At 39.9% G+C, this 21,629-nt stretch overlaps 1 protein-coding gene across 1 annotated transcript in view; it reads right to left on the bottom strand.

The window, feature by feature from the left end:
• The window catches only part of scg3 (secretogranin III), a 35,595-nt gene extending 16,270 nt beyond the window's left edge, over window positions 1–19,325 (bottom strand). Inside the window, exons 1-8 of the mRNA XM_072695464.1 lie at window positions 19,096–19,325; window positions 16,600–16,652; window positions 13,599–13,629; window positions 12,565–12,789; window positions 7,111–7,253; window positions 6,108–6,251; window positions 5,517–5,748; window positions 5,206–5,322 (exon numbers count right to left, since the gene is read on the bottom strand). Of these exons, the coding sequence (XP_072551565.1) occupies window positions 5,206–5,322; window positions 5,517–5,748; window positions 6,108–6,251; window positions 7,111–7,253; window positions 12,565–12,789; window positions 13,599–13,629; window positions 16,600–16,652; window positions 19,096–19,171 (1,021 nt within the window). The 5' untranslated portion in view covers window positions 19,172–19,325. The remainder of the gene's footprint in view (window positions 1–5,205; window positions 5,323–5,516; window positions 5,749–6,107; window positions 6,252–7,110; window positions 7,254–12,564; window positions 12,790–13,598; window positions 13,630–16,599; window positions 16,653–19,095) is intronic.
• Window positions 19,326–21,629: the final 2,304 nt, after the last annotated feature.

Here is a 21,629-nt window from a genome sequence, read left to right as displayed (position 1 = left end):
CATTGAGTTTTCCAGCCAGTTTTGAACAGTTCAGTTCTGTATAAAAGTTGAAGAGACACAGGTAAAAGAACAGCTGAAATGAACAATGCTAAAATGTGATTAAAGAAAGCCCACGTTCTTCAAACCTCTCTAAATACTGATCTGGAATCAGATAATAGCACTGAACAGAATCACATGTGCTGATCTATTTCTTAGACGCATTGGGGAAAATACGGTCCAGTGAACGAAAGCCAGCAGCAGCCACCTTAATTGAGGTCAATTGCACAATGCTAACGAGTGGCTATTCTACAAGACTAAGCGGAAGATCACTGTTAGCATCATGCAAGGTTTTTTTCATTAAAGGTCTCAGGACATAAATGATACATCAGTGTGTTTGCGTCTGATCTATTTGTCCTTTACACACACACACACACACACACACATAATCACAGCCTGTCACCGCTGTTCTCAGAGCAGGGCATTAGCAGGGACGACCGGATTAGCGGACACTGACAGGTGACTCATCTCCTGTATAAATCTCACCAGCTCACCAGCCACCCGTTTCCAGGCGACCGTACAGCTCCGTTTACTCACCTTCAGTTTGCACGCTCCACAATATAACCTGCAGTTATAAACCTGGGGAGTTGCCACGGAAACCCCATTGTTGTGCAGTGGAGCTGAAAAATCATTACCGGCGCTTTCCGTTGATGAGATCCCTCGCCTCATCAGGCCGGAACAGGGACTAATACATTATTGCACTGCAAACAACAATCTGTTCCCAAGTGAAAGTGTCTTAAATGCAGTCGATAGAAATCTGACATTTCCCATTATGTGATTACTGAGAGAGTATTACAAGATTTTGTAGACCAGTTTGTAGACATTTTTACCTACTAAACTCATTTATCAGGAGAAATGATCTCAGTGCACTGGCAGAAGACTTCCTTCAGGCACGAAAGCGGAAGCAAACTGGAACAATCCTAAAGTAACAATACTTCTGATCCGGCCATTTCTTTTTGAGAACTGACCTTCATAAAAAACACAAAAATATTAATGAGATTAATTAATTAATGAGAGACTGTAGCTCCACCTCAGTGTATATCACAATACCTACATTTAGAGTGTTATTAATATTTAACCCTAATGAGATACTGTAGCTCCACCTCAGTGTATATCACAATACCTACATTTAGAGTGTTATTAATATTCACCCTAATGAGAGACTGTAGCTCCACCTCAGTGTATATCACAATATCTACATTTAGAGTGTTATTAATATTCACCCTAATGAGAGACTGTAGCTTCACCTCAGTGTATATCACAATACCTACATTTAGAGTGTTATTAATATTTAACCCTAATGAGAGACTGTAGCTCCACCTCAGTGTATATCACAATACCTACATTTAGAGTGTTATTAATATTCACCCTAATGAGAGACTGTAGCTCCACCTCAGTGTATATCACAATACCTACATTTAGAGTGTTATTAATATTCAAATATGTAGTTTCATTTGTTGTGTAATAAAGCTTTTTAAAGAGAAGCAGTTGATAGGCTTGGTTTTGCTAGTTAGCTAAGTCAGCATCATAATCTAACCACTAGCTGGTGTAGCTTGACTGAAAATATTGTAAAATACCAAAAATATTATAAACAGAATATGCTACAATATGTAGCTCAAACTACATCAGTGAAGCTATTCTGTGACAAAAAAGCTAGCCAGCAACGCTAAAACTAACCAGCTGAAGCTAGTGATGTTTCGTACGTCTATACCTGAGAGCCTTGCTTATACTGATGCTGTTAGACAGAGAAACAGCTGTGTAATGAAAGAGCGGATGTGAAAATGTTTTCTGCTATGAGAGAGAGACAGATCATTGATCGCATGAGGCTGGGCTGTGTTTGTGTCCGGAAGCACACACACACACACACTCACACACACACATACAAGACAAACGATGCACAGGACTCCCTGTCTGTCAGTGTCATTGTGTGAAATTAAGCACAACACAAAAACATAAATGATGCAGGAGTTAATGACTGTCTGCCAGTATCTGTGTGTGAAATGAGCGTTTGAAGATTTCCAAGTTACAGGGTTACATAATCCGAATGAAAAACGATGACAGATATAAACACAACTGATTAACTTCCAAATCAGACCAAAACACACGTACTAGAATTCATTTTATCCTTTATTTAAAGCTAAACTCATTCAATTAAAGGCTTTGGTAAACGTGATTCAGTTTAAGGCTTCGATTTAGGTAAAACCAATTCAGTTGAAGTACTTTACTTAATTTAAAATGACATGAAAAAACTGATTTAGTTTATGCATTTTACTAAACATGGAAGTGATTCAGTTTAAGCTTTATTTAAAAAAAAAGCTAAATTCAGTTAAAGCCTTGGATTTAAGTAAAATCAATTCAGTTGAAGTACTTGACATAAAAGTGATTTAGTTCTAGTTTTAATTTAAAATTACATTCAAAACATTTCTGTTTAAGGCTTAATGTGGAATAAAAAATGATTCAGTTTAAAGACTTTTAAGATTAAAATGATTCTGTTTAAGCCATAGACGTAAATGAAACTGATTTAGTTTATGTATTTTACTAAAGTGATTCATGATAAAAGTGATTCAATTTAAGCTTTATTTGAAGTGAAGCTGAATCAGTTTAAGATTTAGTTGAAGTTATTTAGTTGAAGTTGAAGTAATTCAGTTTAAGCTGTTTAAACAATGCTTATAATGTTTTAAATGCTTAGTTCAACATTTAACAATACTGCTTCAGTTTAAGCCTTTAATTAAAAATGAAACTGAGTCAGATTAAATCCTAAAGTGGGTCAGTTCAATTCAAAATTTAAAATGAAAACAAACCAGTTTGAGCTTCGGTTTAAATTTAAACTGATTCAGTTTACACTCTTAAAAATAAATGTGCTACAAATGGCTCTTTGAGGGATGCCATAGACGTTATCACACTTAGCTCCATGAAGAACTAATGTTTTGTAAACCAAACATGAGTGAAGAACCTTTTTTAAAAAGGTTTAAAGAACCTTCACTTGATGTACCAGTTTTAAGGTTCTTCACAGTCACACATTTCTTTAGCAAACATGGGCCCATTTTTATCAGACTTCTCAGAGTAGGAATGCTGATCTGAAATTAATTTAGGTTTATTGAATTCAGTTAGACAGTTGATAAAAGAAGATCTTACATCAGTGTTTCTACTGATTTCTGAGATGCTTGATAAATGAGGCCCACGGTTCCTGATGGTTCTTCTTCTATGGCTTCACTCAAAGAACCCTTTGTAGCACCTTTATTTTTAGTGCAAGAGAAAGCTATTCAGTTTAAAGCATTTCTATTTCCTTTCAGTCCCAACAGAGACAAACATGTAGCAGCAGTAACCCTCATATCTCACGGCACACGTCGCTGTGGGAACACTGATATGTGTTAATTTGATTGAATTTCCTGATAAGAACACAGCTGCAATAACAGCGCCACAGAAACACAGCACAGCACGGTCAGTCATAAAGAGCCGGCCTGGAAAAAAGATCTATCAACTCCTAAATGACAGCAGGAGACATGAAAGGAAGGACTCAGAAGACTTGAAATGGCTGTTCAAAACATCAGACAGCTGTGTGTGTGTGAGTGTGTGTGTGAGAGAGAGAGGGAGTGAAAGGGATAGGGTGAGAGAGTAAGATTGAAAGGTTAGATTGGAGCTGTGATAAGGGTAGTCTGCTTTTCAAACACAAAAGGACCCCAGCACACACACTCATACACACACAGACACACACACACACACAGTTATTATTCTGTGCGGCTCTAAAACGCTCCACTGAACACCAAGATAAGAAACTTGTGAAAAGAGCCTGTGATTTAAATACTCACAGCAACAAACACACACAAACACACACATACACATGAACATACCTCCCCAAGACATCGTCTAAAAAGAGCCATGCATTTTCAGAAAAAAAAATGCATCATCAACATCTTTATAAACACTGACTGATGCTTCTCATCTAGAGGTGTGGATCTCTGGTCTAATAATGATTCGATTCACTTTGATTCTATGTTTACGATTCAATGCATCATTTCACCACATTTAAATTTAGTGGCCCAGAATTCTGTTTAGATTATTATTGTCCATTACTTCAGTGATCAGGGTGAATCCTACAGCTCCAAACATGAGACCCACTGTCAAGACAAAACAACCATGTACATCATATGTGACACAGATGGAATTTGGCTTCCGCCTTTAACCCATCCGTGCAGTGAACACACACATACACCCCAGTGAAACACACACAGTGACAGTGAGCACATGTGCCCGGAGTGGTTGGCAGCCATTGCTGCAGCGCCCGAGAAGCAGAGAGGGTGAAGGGCCTTGCTCAAGGGCGCAACAGTGGCAGCTTGCCAAGCCCGGGTATCAAACCAACAACCCTCTCATCAATAGCCTGGAGCTCTAACCGCTGAGCCCCCTGAAGCTTTTTACACCTTAGTTTATATTACGTGCCAATCATCATACAGTAGATTGGCTGTGTATTGGCAGGAACCTGGCGATACGATATGTATTATGATACAGGGTTTCGATTCAATACACTGTGACATATTGCAATACTGTAAGCAAGGCGATATATTGAGTTTTTTAAAAAAAATTTTATGAAAACTGTCATTTGCAAAAAACAGAACAGTGGGATCTGAAGATCGAGAAGAGGGCCAGGGTTTAAACATAACACAAGATGAACCACTGTCTGCCACCAATCTTTGCTTGTAAACAATTAATTAAAATTGATACTGCCTTTTTGAGAATTGATACAGTATTGCAATACATAATATCAATAATCAATAATATTCAATAAATGCATATTTTCTTCCACCCTTATCATACAGTCTTAAAACGGTCGCACACCACATGTGCCACGGCACGGCACACAATAAAGCGTCGTAGAGAGAGCATTCTATATGGGAGCTTCAAGCTCAAGTCCAAGCTTTGTGGTCATCTTTGCAACTAGTGTCAGATAGTTCTTGGTATTTGCCCACTTCACTGATCAGCATCTCTTCACCCATCACCCACAAGGGAGTTTCGAGCGAGCAAGAGGTGACCTCAATAAGCTGTACTTTATTAGGTTCCTCACACTTGTGCATCTCATTGGTTTAAAAAACATCCATTTAAAGGTACTTTAGAAAACCTAAATAGCGGTTCTAAGGCATTGCTCCAAAGAACCTGCAATTAACATAGTCTTACCCAGGTAGGACACGCCCTCCTCAGGTGTGATGGTGCCATATTTGACCATCATCTTGACAAAGTCAATGAGTGTTTTCATGATGGTGATCAGGGTTTCTCTTTCCTCAGCGTCTTGCTCTAAAACACACATACACACCCACAGCAGTGTTTGCGTTATGACCTAATAAAACCATCATAATAAAATCACATCTATAACAAACAGTTTTCTTTAGGAAAGTTCTTAAAAATTACCCAAATTTCCCTACAGTTTAGTTAGTTTAGGGACCCGTGTCTAATTTAACTACCAGATGTGTGTGTGTGTGTGTGTGTACCTGAGTCCAGGCTCTTCAGCAGTCTGTAGAAGTTGGGAAAGTACTGCAGGTCCTGCAGGCCATCCTCTGGGCTCAGCTCATTTCTGTCATTTCCTTCACTTGCTCCATCCCACGACTCCACCGCCTCATCATCAGCATCTCTGCTCTCTTCATCCTGCTCCTCATCCCCGGCTTCATCATCGCCAGCATCCTCATCCTCATCGAACTGCTGATTTGGCCGCTCCTCAACTTCCTGCAGGAAAGGAATGAAACACACATGTAGGTATTTTTACCTCCCTTATTGTCATTATTGCTGTTACTATTAAGCATGTATGTAAGTATCTATATATACTGAAATGGTCCATATGTATTATATAGTATATATAATATATGTCTTTATGTAATATAGGTTATTATTACATTTATATGTAATAATGATATGGCCCATATGTATGACATATATATGTACATATCTATATGTAACAATAATAAGACCTGTACATATTAGATACAGTGTATGTATTAAGTATCTATATGTAATAATTTTTCATTCCTACCTCTGACTTAATACACATAGACACACATACACACACACACACAGTCATGTCTAACCTCGTTATCCTCTGGAGTCTCTTCAGTGTCAGTGGTTCTAGTGCCCAGATCCTCAATCTCGTTTTCTTTGGCGTTTTTGGTGATCAGTTCCTGCAGAGCTTCTGCAACTTCATACTCCAGTGTGTCTGCCTGACTATCAGTTATCTGAACACACACACACACACACACACACACACACACACACACACACACACACACACACAGAAACTGTGAACTTTCTTTAGAGGTACTTGTGTGCTTGCGTACTGTTTGTACATATGAGCCCTGCTTGGAAGTTGATGAGTGGGAGGGAGTAGGAGGCATCTAAATATGAACAGAAGGCCAGAAAAACTAAGGAATGAAAAGAAAGGACAGAGGAGTGTGATAAAAGTGGCTGCACACTATGAGTCAATACGCTAAAGCTTCTGTTAACCCTTAAGAGTTGCAGTTTATTTCCTAAATTTCGTTAAACATGGTAAATTTTTATATTTTATAGTCTATCAGCTGATCCTGGATGTTTTTGGGTGGTGGACGGTTCTCGGTGTGTGTGGAGCTTGTACAAGTGTATCAGGTATGCTAGATTACAAATGCTAGATTGAGGTCCACCACCCACAAATATCCATCCAAAAACAGCTTTGCAGTGATGGGCAAGATAGAGGAGGGTTGATATACTGTGCCTCAACAGATGACCTATAGTCTCTAACTGAACTGAAGTTAGAAAGTATGGGGCTTTTTAAATAATGTGGTCATTAAGTAAAAGCACAAGGTAGATGTTTCTAATTAAGTGTCCAGTGAGTGGAAGCCCAAGGTAGGTGTTTCTAATAAAGTGACCAGTGAGTGGAAGTTCAAGGTAGGTGTTTCTAATAAAGTGGACAATGAGTGGAAGCTCAAGGTAGGTGTTTCTAATAAACTGGCCAGTGAGTGGAAGCTTAAGGTAGGTGTTTCTAATAAAGTGGACAATGAGTGGAAGCTCAAGGTGGGTGTTTATAATAAAGTGTAATCTTCTAAAGAATAATCTTCTCACCAGTCCCAGTTTGAGCAGTTTGGAGACGATTCTGTCGAACACTCCTCTGTCGTCCTCTTCATAGATTTTGTTGGCGATTTTCTGGACGATGTCCTCTGCTGTCAGCGGGGTTCCGTCAAGCTGACGAAAACTCTCTGGATCGTCTGGAACGGGTCACATGATGTCATGATTATTTAAAAATAGGCACATCTATGATTGATGAAAACCAGAACGCCACAAGCTGGAGCTTCAGAGAAGCCTGACTGCGTCTGAAGTCAGCCTGTCCTTCACTGCAGTAGTGTGTTCTTTTTTCTCTCTGGCAGATTCAGTGTGTGTGTCTGTGTGTGTGTGTGTGTAAGGTCATTTCCAGCATCTGTTGTATGTCTGCATGGCGTCTGGCTCCGATGCTGCTCTCTAGCCTTTGGGCCTGATTTGGCCTGGCACTGGTTGGCCTATTCTGGCCAGTTCTGGCCTGGTTGACCTTGTGTGGCCTTTTCTATCTCTGCTCACTTCAGTGCAAGGCTCAAATCCCCAATCACCAAACAGTGCTATCTTACTGAGCTACAGTAACACTCTGTATTGCACTCAGTCCCAAACCAACAACGTGGTGGTGCTGCTCCATAAACAACAATGAGGAGAAATGGGTTTAAGAGAGTACAATGCTACTATTTATACGCTTAGACAGGGTCATTAATAAGGGTCTATCTCAGAAAAATGTGGAATGTTCTTTTCTCATTCTTTAAATAAAAATGTTAGAAAGATGATCTGAGAACTTGTAAATTGATCACATACTGAAGTGTGAGGTATGTTTAATATGCAGGTTCTAGTAGGATTTGAGCTACAGGAAAGAAAACAAGTTCGGCACGTGGATGTTCCTGGAATGGTGTGAGGGCTTCAAAAAGACATCCTTTACATCATTTGTGTGACCACACAGAGCAAAGTCCAGAGCTTTTCATGCCTTTATGAATACGCCATCAAGATGTCATTTTGTTAGCTGGTTCTTACTATTATATTTATTATTTTTAATACCAAAAAAACCCGAATTCCTTACTTTCAGCTATTATTATCCCTACATCAATGGGGTTCTTTATTCAAGCCAATGCTTCTATATAGATTTACATAAATTCTATATAGGCTAGATATAAAAGTTAAAAAACCTTAAAAACATGCTTTGATACTACATAGGCCCCTTTTTGCCAGAAATGTACTACTACTACTACTACTACTTCTACTACTATGAATGATAATTAAAGTGTACTTAGAATGAAACCAACCATTAGTACTGTTATTGTCATTGTTATTGTAGTTTTAAAAACCTTCAAGTTAACTTTTTTTTCATACTGAAACCTGGACACATTTAATAAACTGGCCCCAGAAAAAACAGCTACTTTCCTGGAACGTTCCAGTTAACTGCAGATAATTGGGATTGTGTGTGAGAGAGATAGAGAGACTGAGAGATTTTAGGCCAGGATGGAAACATGCCTGCAGCAGAAGCAGCAGTAATTCAGAGCTCTTATATAAGATAGAGCACTGGAATCGCTCGAGTCCTCTCACATTTCAATCACTATAAACCTCTGAGCTTCTCTCACAGCACAGAAACAGCTTCCTGTAATCCACACGTCCACACGACTTCACTCAGCCTGAACATATACACACACACACACACATCTACGGCACCTCACATCAGTCCTTCTCCTACATGAGCCATATTCTATTTCTGTACACTAAGGAGAGTGAATCTCTGACCTCAGAACGAATCGATTCAAATTGCTGTAAAATAAAAGGCCATTTTCAACCAAATTACACTGGTTTACCCTACTGTAACATTTATTTTTGCTGTAAATTTACATCCAATTTTAACAGGATTATCCCGTTATTCATGCATGCATCCCGTAAAGAACGCATTGTGACGCAGGAGCAATGTGGTATGGAGCTGGTATGGAGTAACTGAATTCTTCTGTTCTTTACTCGACTCAAAGAACTCTTGTTTGCAACTTTTCTCCAATGTGTTCTTCATCTGTGTAACTATGGTTTGTATTATATTACATTTGATTAATGTTCAGGCACACACTGCACACCACTACAACAGTAGGATACATACATTTAACAGTCAATTTAGCCATGTGAAAATATGGTAACGTGATTGTACGGGACAATTTGTTAAAAAGCAGTATTGTACCATACTTTATTTATTCATAGTATTTTATGAATTTTTATTAAAACGGTAAGAAAATGTAAACAAAAAGACAGTATAGCAACTGTCAAATAACAGTGAACAACTGGAACTCTGCTGCTGGCATTTGTGTGTGTTTTTTTTATTATTATGTATTTTCATGTATTTTAATTAAATTGTATGAGACCATTTTTGCAGAGATGTTTAAATTCCAATCAATGATTTTATTGTGATTCAGGATATTTTTTAATTCATGAAGCAAGTATTTATACAGCTCGAGTTTAAAAACACCACAAAAATTCATGGCATACTTTGTTTATGTTGCTTAAAATGAGATGAAATCTGTTATGGTAAAAAAATATATAACAATATTGGCATTATTTAAAAATAATAAATAAATAAAGGCTTATTTATTTATTTTATTTTATTGTACTTTTATTTGACACTTTTATTTCCTGCATATTTTATGCTATGGTCTTAAAGGTAAAATATTTTTTCTCAGTTTTTGCAAATAACTTGGTATGTAAATCTTAAAGTTAAAAGTTGCAGTTTAATGTTACATTCACTGACTTTAGAGTCCTCATATGGAAACAAAACACTGCCTGATTTCAACTCTCTCAACTCACTATACATATCCATATATCCAGCCTACAGCAGATTAGCCCCCACCTACTCATGCTGAAGTTGTAATTAGTGGGTTGCTTTTTGAACATATGTAAATGCCCTCTTCCAATCAAAGCAAAGATCTTTGACATATACATCACAGTCTTAAAGTGACAGTGAGAAAAACAGCCTGTTTAATACTGAGGAATAAAGAGAGGTCAGAAGAAGAGACTTAGAAGAAAAATGGAGGGTATGAGCCCTTTAAACCTACTCTAAACTCAAGCACTGAGGCAAGAGCTTGTAGCTGATTGGTTAAGGGGTTTGACTTGCAGTCTAATGGGATTTCGCTGGAGCTGTGTGTGTGTGTGTGTGTGTGTGTTAGAGTTGAGAGCCTGCTGATAGAATAAGAGCTCTGATTTAAGCCTTGCAGAGGTAAGGGCCTTGATGTTTTAGGCTGACGCAGTTTTGGAAGAGACATTGGTACAGTACGTGAGAGAAAACGAGTTCAGTCAGAGCCTCAGGTTGCAGAAGTTCTTAAACCAGGACGGACTCAGCTGACGTTAAGCTTTTACATGCAGGTCTCTGTTCTTTTCACTGTTATCAGCTTCTGTGGGGATTTTTAGCTGCTGCGTCTGACTAAATGGCCTCGACAAGCCAACAGGAATTTATTTAAACTCTACTTACACTCCTTTAATTGACCTCTCCATGTTCTTCCGTAGCTACTGTTGTGAGGTTAGACAAGCTTTACAGAACACTGGTAAAAATCCTGTTCTACCCCAATGAAACACTATAGCTCCACCTCAGTGTATATCACAATACCTACATTTAGAGTGTTATTAATATTCACCCTAATGAGAGACTGTAGCTCCACCTCAGTGTATATCACAATACCTACATTTAGAGTGATATTAATATTCACCCTAATGAGAGACTGTAGCTCCACCTCAGTGTATATCACAATACCTACATTTAGAATGTTATTAATATACACCCTAATGAGAGACTGTAGCTCCACCTCAGTGTATATCACAATACCTACATTTAGAGTATTATTAATATTCACCCTAATGAGAGACTGTAGCTCCACCTCAGTGTATATCACAATACCTACATTTAGAGTGATATTAATATTTACCCTATTGAGAGACTGTAGCTCCACCTCAGTGTATATCACAATACCTACATTTAGAGTGTTATTAATATTCAAACCTAATGAGAGACTGTAGCTCCACCTCAGTGTATCTCTCTCTATATATATACAGCCAGCACAGCATGGATGTGTTCAAATCCATCACCAGCTCAACTGATTTACCATCGTTAAACACTGTTTTACCAAACCAGGTGTGACACCAGAATGATAACTATAAATGATACTAGACTCTAGATGATACTATATTTATTCTGAAATTAGTGTTTTACTAGGTAAATAAACACTTACTGCCCAGAGAGGAGGATATTTTTCATTATGATTTTATAACAGGTGTCTAAAATGTTTCCAAAGTACTGTACATATATTCACAGATTCAGCCTACAGCAGTTAAGCCCTGCACATTCACACTAAAGTTATACAGAGCGTTCCAGCCTGGACTGCTTTTTGAATGAGGTGCAAAACATATTTACATATATACATATTTAGGATACGAGCTCTTTAAGGCATTCAGACGGACTAACATTTCCACTCAGAGGGGATTTTTTATCCGCTACGTCGGACTAATCACCCCTGACAAGTCGAAGGGAATTTATTTAAACTGTTCTTACACGCGTTTAATTACATGATGAGTCTAGCGGCGGCCTCATTATGTCCACAGGCCTGCAGTTTAATGTGTGTGTGTGTTGGTGTGTGTATATGTGTGTGCATGTGTGTGTATTTGTGCATGTCCTGGTGTGAGAGGCGGGGGTTTTAACACTCCAAATGTCTCAAACAGCAGCAGCCGGTGGTGGGATTATCTTCTCTCTCTCTCTCACACACACACACACACACACACACACAATGCAAAATGGCTCTCACAGCATCAGGTCAATGGCTACGGCATTAAAGATCACTGCACAAACACACACACACACACACACACTTCTGATTCAAACCAAAGAATGTCTCTTAATCCCGTCTCCATCATTTACTGTCTTTTGTGTATTCCAATATGAAATATCCATGCTTCGCCCACAAACACAGTCATGTGTGTTTTCTGGTGATATTTATTTTGCATGTGTGTCTGTGCATGTTTATGTGTGTGAAAGGTCACCCTGTAAGGATGGATCGGGGTTGTTTGTGCTATGTAAATAAGGCTTTTAGGCAAGGATGCTCCAATATGGGAACTGTGAGCTGATATTTGTTCATGTGCAGATCTGTGGATACTCATTTACTTAAGCAATGATGCAATTTTTTTTAAAACACCACGTAATTAAAACACTGAATCACTTCATTGTTACAATGAATGTTGTCAAAGCACAGTTTTAAAAAAGCCCAAAAATGTATAAAAATAATTAACTTTAATAATTAACTAAATTTCTATCTTCAGTAAATTGTCCACTCAGTCATTTAACAGTTTGCACATCTAAAGTATCAGTGATCTCTTGTATTGCTCAGTCTGGCATTTTGGAATGGCAAGCTTTTCTGAGCTTGTTTGGGAGGCCTGTAACCTCCAGTCTAAGGGGTGGTAGTCCATCTGGTAGCCAGTGCTGGTATTTGTAGTTTTTACCTTGGTATTTGTAGTCCATGCCATTCTTGGTGGAGTCGTAGTCGTCTGCTACTCTCCTGCTCTTGGTTGAATCGGCTTCGTCAGGCACAAAGTGCTCGCTTGAGTCTGATTTTGGCGTTTCGTTGTTCGACTCTTTCTGGCTTTTTTCAGCCAGAGACTTCAGCAGGGTGATGTCATCATTGATCGAGTCAGACTCTGCCTCAGACAGCTGTGTGGGTTCAGGTTCTGAAAGCAGAATGAAACTGAAGCTAAATATCAATATTTCTATAGAAAATTGACTGAAATAAAGGGCCCAAATTCCACACATTTACCAACTTCCTCTTTATACCTTAGCATGAAACAGAATGCTTTTGCTACCTTGCCTTTAGGACAAACATATGTAAATGAGCTTGGAAAAAATGGAGAAGAAATAAACTTTAGCTGCTCCTATCAGATAGGTGGATCCTTTCCAATGCAGTAGATCAATTCACTTCTTGACAGAGAGGAACGGCTCAATATTATTTTCCTGAAAATTTTCCCTTTAATAACTGCTGTAGGATAAATAATTAGAATTATTCTACTGTTGGATGAATAGGCAAGGCTACACTTCAGCATGCTGAACAGCTGTAGGCTGAATGGGAAGGGCTAAACTGCTGTAGACTAAATGGGAAGGGCTAAACTGCTGTAGACTGAATGGGAAGGGCTAAACTGCTGTAGGCTGAATGGGAAGGGCTAAACTGCTGTAGGCTAAATGAGTGGGACCAAACTACTATAGGCTGAATGGGTGGGGCTAAACTCCTGTATTGATAATTGGTGGGGTTAAAAGCTGTATACTGAATGGTGGGCTAAACAGCTGTAGGCTGAATGGGTGGGGCAAAATTGTTGTAGGCTAAATGACAAGCTAAAAATTTGTCGGTTGAACCAAGATGAACAGGACAAATAATCAGTACAGTCTGAGCAACATTAACAATCTACATTAAACTCTATAATATGTTTCTATAATATGGGCTCTCTGAACAAAGGATTTGTTTAGTTGTTATGGGGCAGACACTCACCTGTCTTACTGATGCTGTCAGCCTCTGCAATCTGTGGAGAATAAATGTACAACAGAAAATGAACGTAAATAAACAGAGACTTACTAAAGTTCACTAGTTTCAGTGAAAGCTTCAGGGCTGCAGAGAATAAGACTGAGACTCTGACACTGTAAATATAACAGTTACATATTTCAATTGTTTAGTATTAGTCATGCTGGCTCTTCCAGTAAATTTGTTTTTTGGTTTCTGCCTCTTGTTCATGCTGTGCTAGCTTTGTTGTACCATATGGTATCCAGTGTTTTCCTGTGTGAGTGTGAAATAGGAGCCAGAGTGCCGCAGTACAGTCATCACCCAACAGGAAGAAGAAAAGTGGCCAGTGAGTGGAAGCACAAGGTAGGAGTTTCTAATAAAAAATCTGATGAAAAAAAAACATTATAAACCTGACCTCATCCTAACCAGAACCTGATCCTGAACAGAACCTGTCTTGATCACGACCCTGAACTGCACCGACTCTAATCTAACCTAAGCCTGATCTGAACCTACTCTTAATCCGACCAGAACCTGATCTGAATCCACTCTAAACCTGACCTGAACCTGATCTGAATCCACTCTGAACACGACCTGAACCTGATCTGAATCCACTCTGAACCTGACCTGAACCTGATCTGAATCCACTCTGAACCTGACCTGAACCTGATCTGAATCCACTCTGAATACAACCTGAACCTGATCTGAACCTACTCTGAACCTGACCTGAACCTGATCTGAACCTACTCTGAACCTGACCTGAACCTCATCTGAACCCACTCTGAATCCGACCTGAACCCAACCTGAACCTGATCTGAATCCACTCTGAATCTGACCTGAACCTCATCTGAACCCACTCTGAATCCGACCTGAACCCAACCTGAACCTAATCTGAATCCACTCTGAATCTGACCTGAACCTCACCTGAACCCACTCTGAATCTGACCTGAACCTCATCTGAACCCACTCTGAATCCGACCTGAACCTAATCTGAACCCACTCTGAATCCGACCTGAACCCAACCTGAACCTGATCTGAATCCACTCTGAATCTGACCTGAATCTGACCAGAACCTGATCTGAACCCACTCTGAATCCGACCTGAACCCAACCTGAACCTGATCTGAATTGACTCTGAATCTGACCTGAACCTGATCTGAATCCACTCTGAATCTGACCTGAATCTGACCTGAACCTGATCTGAACCCACTCTGAATCTGACCTGAACCCAACCTGAACCTGATCTGAATTGACTCTGAATCTGACCTGAACCTGATCTGAATCCACTCTGAATCCGACCTGAACCTGATCTGAATCCACTCTGAATCGGACCTGAACCTGATCTGAACCTGACCTGAACCTGATCTGAACCTACTCTGAACCTGACCTGAAGCTGATCTGAACCTACTCTGAACCTGACCTGAACCTGATCTGAACCCACTTTGAACCTGACCTGAACCTGATCTGAACCTACTCTGAACCTGACCTGAACCTGATCTGAACCCACTCTGAATCCGACCTGAACCCAACCTGAACCTAATCTGAATCCACTCTGAATCCGACCTGAACCCAACCTGAACCTGATCTGAATCCACTCTAAATCTGACCTGAATCTGACCTGAACCTGATCTGAACCCACTCTGAATCCGACCTGAACCCAACCTGAACCTGATCTGAATCAACTCTAAATCTGACCTGAACCTGATCTGAACCCACTCTGAACCCGATCTGAACCCAACCTGAACCTGATCTGAATCCACTCTGAATCTGACCTGAACCTGATCTGAACCCACTCTGAACCAGATCTGAACCAGATCTGAACCCAACCTGAACCCGACCTGAACCTGATCTGAACCCACTCTGAATCCACTCCGAATCCAACCTGAACCCAATCTGAACCCGCTCTGAACCCGATCTGAACCCAACCTGAACGCGACCTGAATCTGATCTGAATCCACTCTGAACCTGACCTAAACCTGATCTGAATCCACTCTGAACCTGACCTAAATCTGATCTGAATCCACTCTGAACCTGACCTAAATCTGATCTGAATCCACTCTGAACCTGACCTAAATCTGATCTGAATCCACTCTGAATCTGACCTAAATCTGATCTGAATCCACTCTGAACCTGACCTAAATCTGATCTGAATCCACTCTGAACCTGACCTAAATCTGATCTGAATCCACTCTGAATCTGACCTAAATCTGATCTGAATCCACTCTGAACCTGACCTAAATCTGATCTGAATCCACTCTGAATCTGACCTAAATCTGATCTGAATCCACTCTGAACCTGACCTAAATCTGATCTGAACTGGAACAGCATTAAATGCCTGTATTCTGATCTTCATCACTGTAAAGATGACAGGAACCCTGCGTGTTTTAACACCAGATTGCAAGATGAACTATCCCACTGATCCACAAACCATCATCACTCTTTAACAGACATGCAGTGACTGATGGGTAAACTTTTCTGCAGCTTCCTGAGAAGTGATAAACCATTGTTCACTACACCTCCTTATACTATCTGAAGTTCCCTTCCAATTAATAGTTTTTACTCCCTGTGGTTTAGACCACCCTTAAAATTTTGGAATAATTTGTGTAATCCACTTCAGAGGGAAATGCTTGGGCAACTGGAATACTGTAATGCAAATACGGACAGCCCAAGACTTCATAAGGTCCAGCCCACTTTCCCAGCATGATCTGCAAACAACAGCTAACGACTATAAATTCTTACTTATTCTTTTAACCTCTTGGCAAAAAGCCTGATCTGTATCTTCCAGAATGCATCAGTTTACAGCTGTCTGTTCATCTAAGGAATACAGTACAGTACTGCAGATGTTTTTTACAGTGCAGAAAACAAAAATCAGAGCTGAATGCTGTATGTGAAAGATCAGCCCCAACCCGTAGCAGACTTTGAAAAATCCCACAACCACAACACACAGCAAAATGGTCACAATTTGATCCAGATAACAATGTGAAGTGTGTGTGTACCTGCTGCTGGAGTGGCCTCTCCTCTGTCAGCTGCCTGCTGGACTCTGTCTTTCCTGTACCAACATAAAAACACACACATAGCTTTCATTAACACAGAGAACACACACAGACAGCAGAAGCCTTTGATGTTCTGGATGAACACAGTATGTGTTTAAGAGGTAATTCAAGCCTTTTTTATTCTGCAGTACGGTGTCAGCAAATCTTTTACAGCAGCTAACCATTTGCAAAACACGGCCCACCGAACCGATTGAAAGCTTTCACGGCCCACAAGAAGACATGTAAACACAAACTGATTAGCTACAACATTAGCACCACTGACAAGTGAAGTGAAAAACATTGATATTCTTCATCTGCCGTGGCTTCTGTCAAAGGGTGGAGATATTACCTGCGTCACAACAGTAGGCACAGAATGAATAGTGCAATCCCCATTCACCAGGAGATTGGCTGTGAACAATGCTAACTGATTGGAAATGATAGCAGTGGATTTGTGGGGGCTTTGGTAATGTGTCTGTGCCTTTCAGAACATCAATACTGCAAATAGGATCCAGCTGACCACTATGAGGTTTTCAGATTTTCGAGGAAATTCAGTTCTACTGTTTATTTTATATTTTGTAGCGAGTGCTGAGTGATGAGCGAGGACGCAGCGGCCAGCAACTTCAATCTGCAGTGTCCAATCGGAAATAAGCGGATTACCGGCCAAAGAGATTAAACCGCCATGAAAATAGAGCGCCATCGACGCACATCAGACACAACAGCACACACACAACAGGACAGAACCTCATCACCAGGCCGGCTTCAGGGTTTGCAGCTCGAGGACAGGCTCAGATTTGGTCTAAAGTAGGGCAGCACAGTCTGGACAAAACACCCATCCTGATTACACTGATATTACGTTGTTACGTATAACAATAGAGATTTGCTTATATCAGAAACTCTCCTCTTCTCTGATTGGTCCTGATAGTCTCAGTGAACAATAAAACAATTTGGGCTAGAGGTTCATGTGCACATTGTGATGTTGAGTTTAGAGTAATTAATATCATGATGATGGTCAAAGATAGTATATTATGCAACCTCTGGTTTCAAACCACTCAGACAGTCAGTTTCTGTTGGGACAAAACAGGGTTCTAATGGGGCAAAGCAGATTGTTGAGGGTAAGCAGTGGGTTCTAATGGGGTAAAATAGGATATGGAATGTAAGCAGATGGTTCTATTTGGGAAAATCAGGCCCGTAAAAGTTCAATATTCGTTTTTAATTGTGGAAAACAGGCTGTGGAGGGTAAGCAGAAGCGAATTAGAGGGGTCTTTTAGTGTAAAAAGGCTATAAAGGATACCAGAGTGTTCTAATAGTGTAAAGAAAGGTTATGGGGTTAACAGAGGTTTCTAATAGTGTAAAAAATCTTATGGGGGGGGGGGGGGGGGGGGGTAACAGAGGCTTCTAATTGGCCGAAAGAGGATGTAAAAGGTAAACAGAGGATTTCCAATTAGAGAACAACAGGCCAAGTAGGGTTCTAATTATGTAAACCAGCCTATGGAGTGTTGCAATAAGGGCAAAACAGGCTGCAAAATGTAAACAATGGGTTTTTAATGGTGGGAGGGAGGGGGGTTAAAAGGTCATGGTGGATAAACATGTTGGAGGTGGAGGGTGAAACTATACCCAGATGGTTCTAATTGTAAAAAAAAAAAGATTATGGTGGTTAACAGAGGGTCCGAATCAGGTTGTAAAAGGTACACAGAGGATGTCCAATTGGGGAGCAACAGGCCATGGAGTGCAAACAGGCTATCTAGTATTGTAATGGGGCAAAACAGGCTGTGGAAAGTAACTGGCTGTATACAGTAAATATACGTTATAATGGGGAGAAGGGGACAGGCAGTGGAGGGAACACATTAACGTGTTCTAATGGGGTAAAACAGGCAGCGGAGGATAAACAGGACTGCTCTAACGGGGGCAAAACAGGATGTGGAGGTTTAACAGAGGGTTCTAGTGGGCTGATTGTAAAAGGTAAACAGAGGGTTCTAATGGGGGCAAACAGGCCATGGGGGGTAAACCAAGGGTTTCAATTGTGTAAACCAGGCTATGGTCGGCACTGATAGGGTCAAACAGACTGCTGAAGGTAAACAGGTTCTAAAAAAGGGTTCTAATGGCAGAAACAATAATAATAATAATAATAATAATAATAATAATAATAATAATAATAATCTCCCCTATGTACTTGTACTATGTAAAAGTAATCATAATGTAATCATAATGTTATATAGGTATGTAAGTCTGTAAGTCTACAGTACATGCATTTTATGCAAGGGTCTTAATCTTCACCTTAAGAACCAAAAGGAACTGGTTTCACTCTGTAGTTTGAAAAATGAGGACCAGCACTTGGAAAGTCTGGAGCGCTTTGTTGCTGTTGTGGATTGAAACTGTTTTTCTCTGATTTGATAAAAAAGGACATTTTTAACTGAAAAACATACAAAAACAAACGCGTGTGAGAGAAGCGCTCGTGCTCACCTGCAGGTGTGGTGGGAAACGCCGCTGAGGCCACGATGTGCAGCAGAAAGAGCAGCGCGAGCGTCCTCATGGCCATCAGAAACAGAAATCTCAGGACACGACTGTCTGTGTGCGCGCGCGCGAGGAGCTGTTCCGTGCCTCCTGGTGCTGAAACCAGCCTGCAGTTAAATGTGCATGAAGCACCTGCTCTCCTCTCCCTGCGCTCCGGAATAAACGAGACCCAGAGATGGAGGAGGAAGAGGAGGAGGAATAGGAGGGGGAGTGTCTATCCTAAGCTCCGCCCCCTGTGCGTAACCACCTGCGTCACTCCTTATTGATCGGGGCTGATAGCGGTAATGAGGTTTTTTTTGTTTGAATGGAAAATGGAAAGTGTTCTTAGGAATCTGCTGCTGTGTATTACCCCCAATAAAGACCCCGCTTTTACGTCATTAGGTGTGCTTGTGTGTGTGTGTGTGTGTGTGTGAGAGAGAGAGAGAGAGAGAGAGAGAGGGGGAGAGAGAGAGAGAGGGGGAGAGAGACACTTTGTGTGTGGGACATCCCTCCAGCTAACACACACGCGCCCTCTGGTGGCAAAATAAGCGCATTGGTGGAGGTGGTGATTTGTTATGAGGATGATGAAGATTGATGATGATGAAAATTAAGACGAAGAACATGATGAAAAAAAATACAGTCTTGATTATGATAATGAAGATGTTAATAAGCTTGATATTAAAGATGGTAACAGTAGTTATGTTGATAACTAAGATGATAGTGATGATGGTGGAGAGGATGATGATGATGACAGTAAGGAAAATGATGGTCATGCTGAATGATAACGATGAGAGTGATGAAAATAATGGTAATGAAGATGCTGATGGTAATGAAAATCATGGTGAAGAAGATGATGAAATTGAGATGATGTTCAAGATGATGGTAATGATAATGAAGATAATGTCGAAGATTATGATGATGTTGATGATGAAGATGATGATGATGATGATGTTGATGATGATGGAAATGAAAATGATACTGAAGATTATGATGTTGATAATGAAGATGATGATGATGATGATGTTGATGATGATGATGGAAATGAAAATGATACTGAAGATTTTGATGTTGATAATGAAGATGATGATGATGATGATGATGATGATGATGTTGATGATGATGATGGAAATAAAAATCATACTGAAGATTTTGATGTTGATAATGAAGATGATGATGATGATGATGATGATGATGTTGATGATGATGATGGAAATAAAAATCATACTGAAGATTTTGATGTTGATAATGAAGATGATGATGATGTTGATGATGATGATGGAAATGAAAATGATACTGAAGATTATGATGTTGATAATGAAGATGATGATGATGATGATGTTGATAATGAAGATGATGATGATGATGATCATGATGATGTTGATGATGATAATGGAAATAAAAATGATACTGAAGCAGTGCAGTGCAGTAAAATCACTGTCGTATCAGGACACTTTACAGCACTAAACTGCTCTGGTGTCTTTACAGGTTCCCCTTCAGAGCGCAGACATTTAAAAAATGACTAAACGCCACTACAGCAGTGTGGAGATAAACTTAACAGGGAAAATGAGTTTTTACTGCAGCTTCTCTCTGTTTGAAGAAAGTACCTGGTAAAAATAGATGTGTCAAGACTACAGTCCATGTAAGTATTTATTTTAGCAGCAGATGAAAATACATCTGCAGGAATTACAGAGATGCATTAAGTGGTCTTTACTAAATTTGATGTCGTAACTGTAAGTCACCACTAGAGGGTGTCAACGGCCGTAACCTGAGATTTCCCTCCTGTTACACGTCTATAATTTTAAATATTATATTATTGCAAATTTTATATTATTCTAACTTTATATAATACGCTATTATAGATTAATTTATTCTCAATTAACTAGTGGAGCTGTTTAGTGTTGCTTTCGTTTTTTTTTTTAACTTTCAGATTATTGTGGTGTGAAGTCAAAGATAATGAGGATATTTGCAGGCGTCTGTCACCTCCTGTCAGCGTTGGAGGAGAACCTAAGGCACCACCTTAATCATTCCACCTCTCTCTCTCTCTAACACACACACACACACACACACACACAGTGACTCTAATGCACTCTGACACCTGCCTTGCTTATGTAATCCCACATTTTCACACCATTACAGTAATTAGCAGCAGCTTCTCTTCAGCGAGGCTGCCGGGGAGATGGTAGATAGATGTTCAGAGCAACGCTGGACTATTAGCTCTGGGGCAGATCAGGCAGTTATCTTCTGGGTGTCCTGATGATAGTGCGTATCAGGCCTTAAGCAGAGTGTTCATAACCATTTGGTGTAATAACTAACCTTCTGTGATGAAGCTTGTAGAGTATTATTTTCACCTCAGACGTTTCACACCAGGCCAGTCTGAATAACTGATTGTATCCTAGACTTTTAATTAAGCATTTTAATCATTTAAACAGTGAACGTCCTCTTTAAATCGCTGTCTGAATCCGGGCTTTTATTTTGACACTCAGTAGAGTCGCGTCGGTAGTGGG

Source organism: Salminus brasiliensis, chromosome 13 (assembly GCF_030463535.1).
Source record: "Salminus brasiliensis chromosome 13, fSalBra1.hap2, whole genome shotgun sequence".
Taxonomy (NCBI): Eukaryota; Metazoa; Chordata; class Actinopteri; order Characiformes; family Bryconidae; genus Salminus; species Salminus brasiliensis.
Note: the sequence above shows the minus strand (reverse complement) of the source record. Positions and strands in the feature narration are given on the sequence as shown.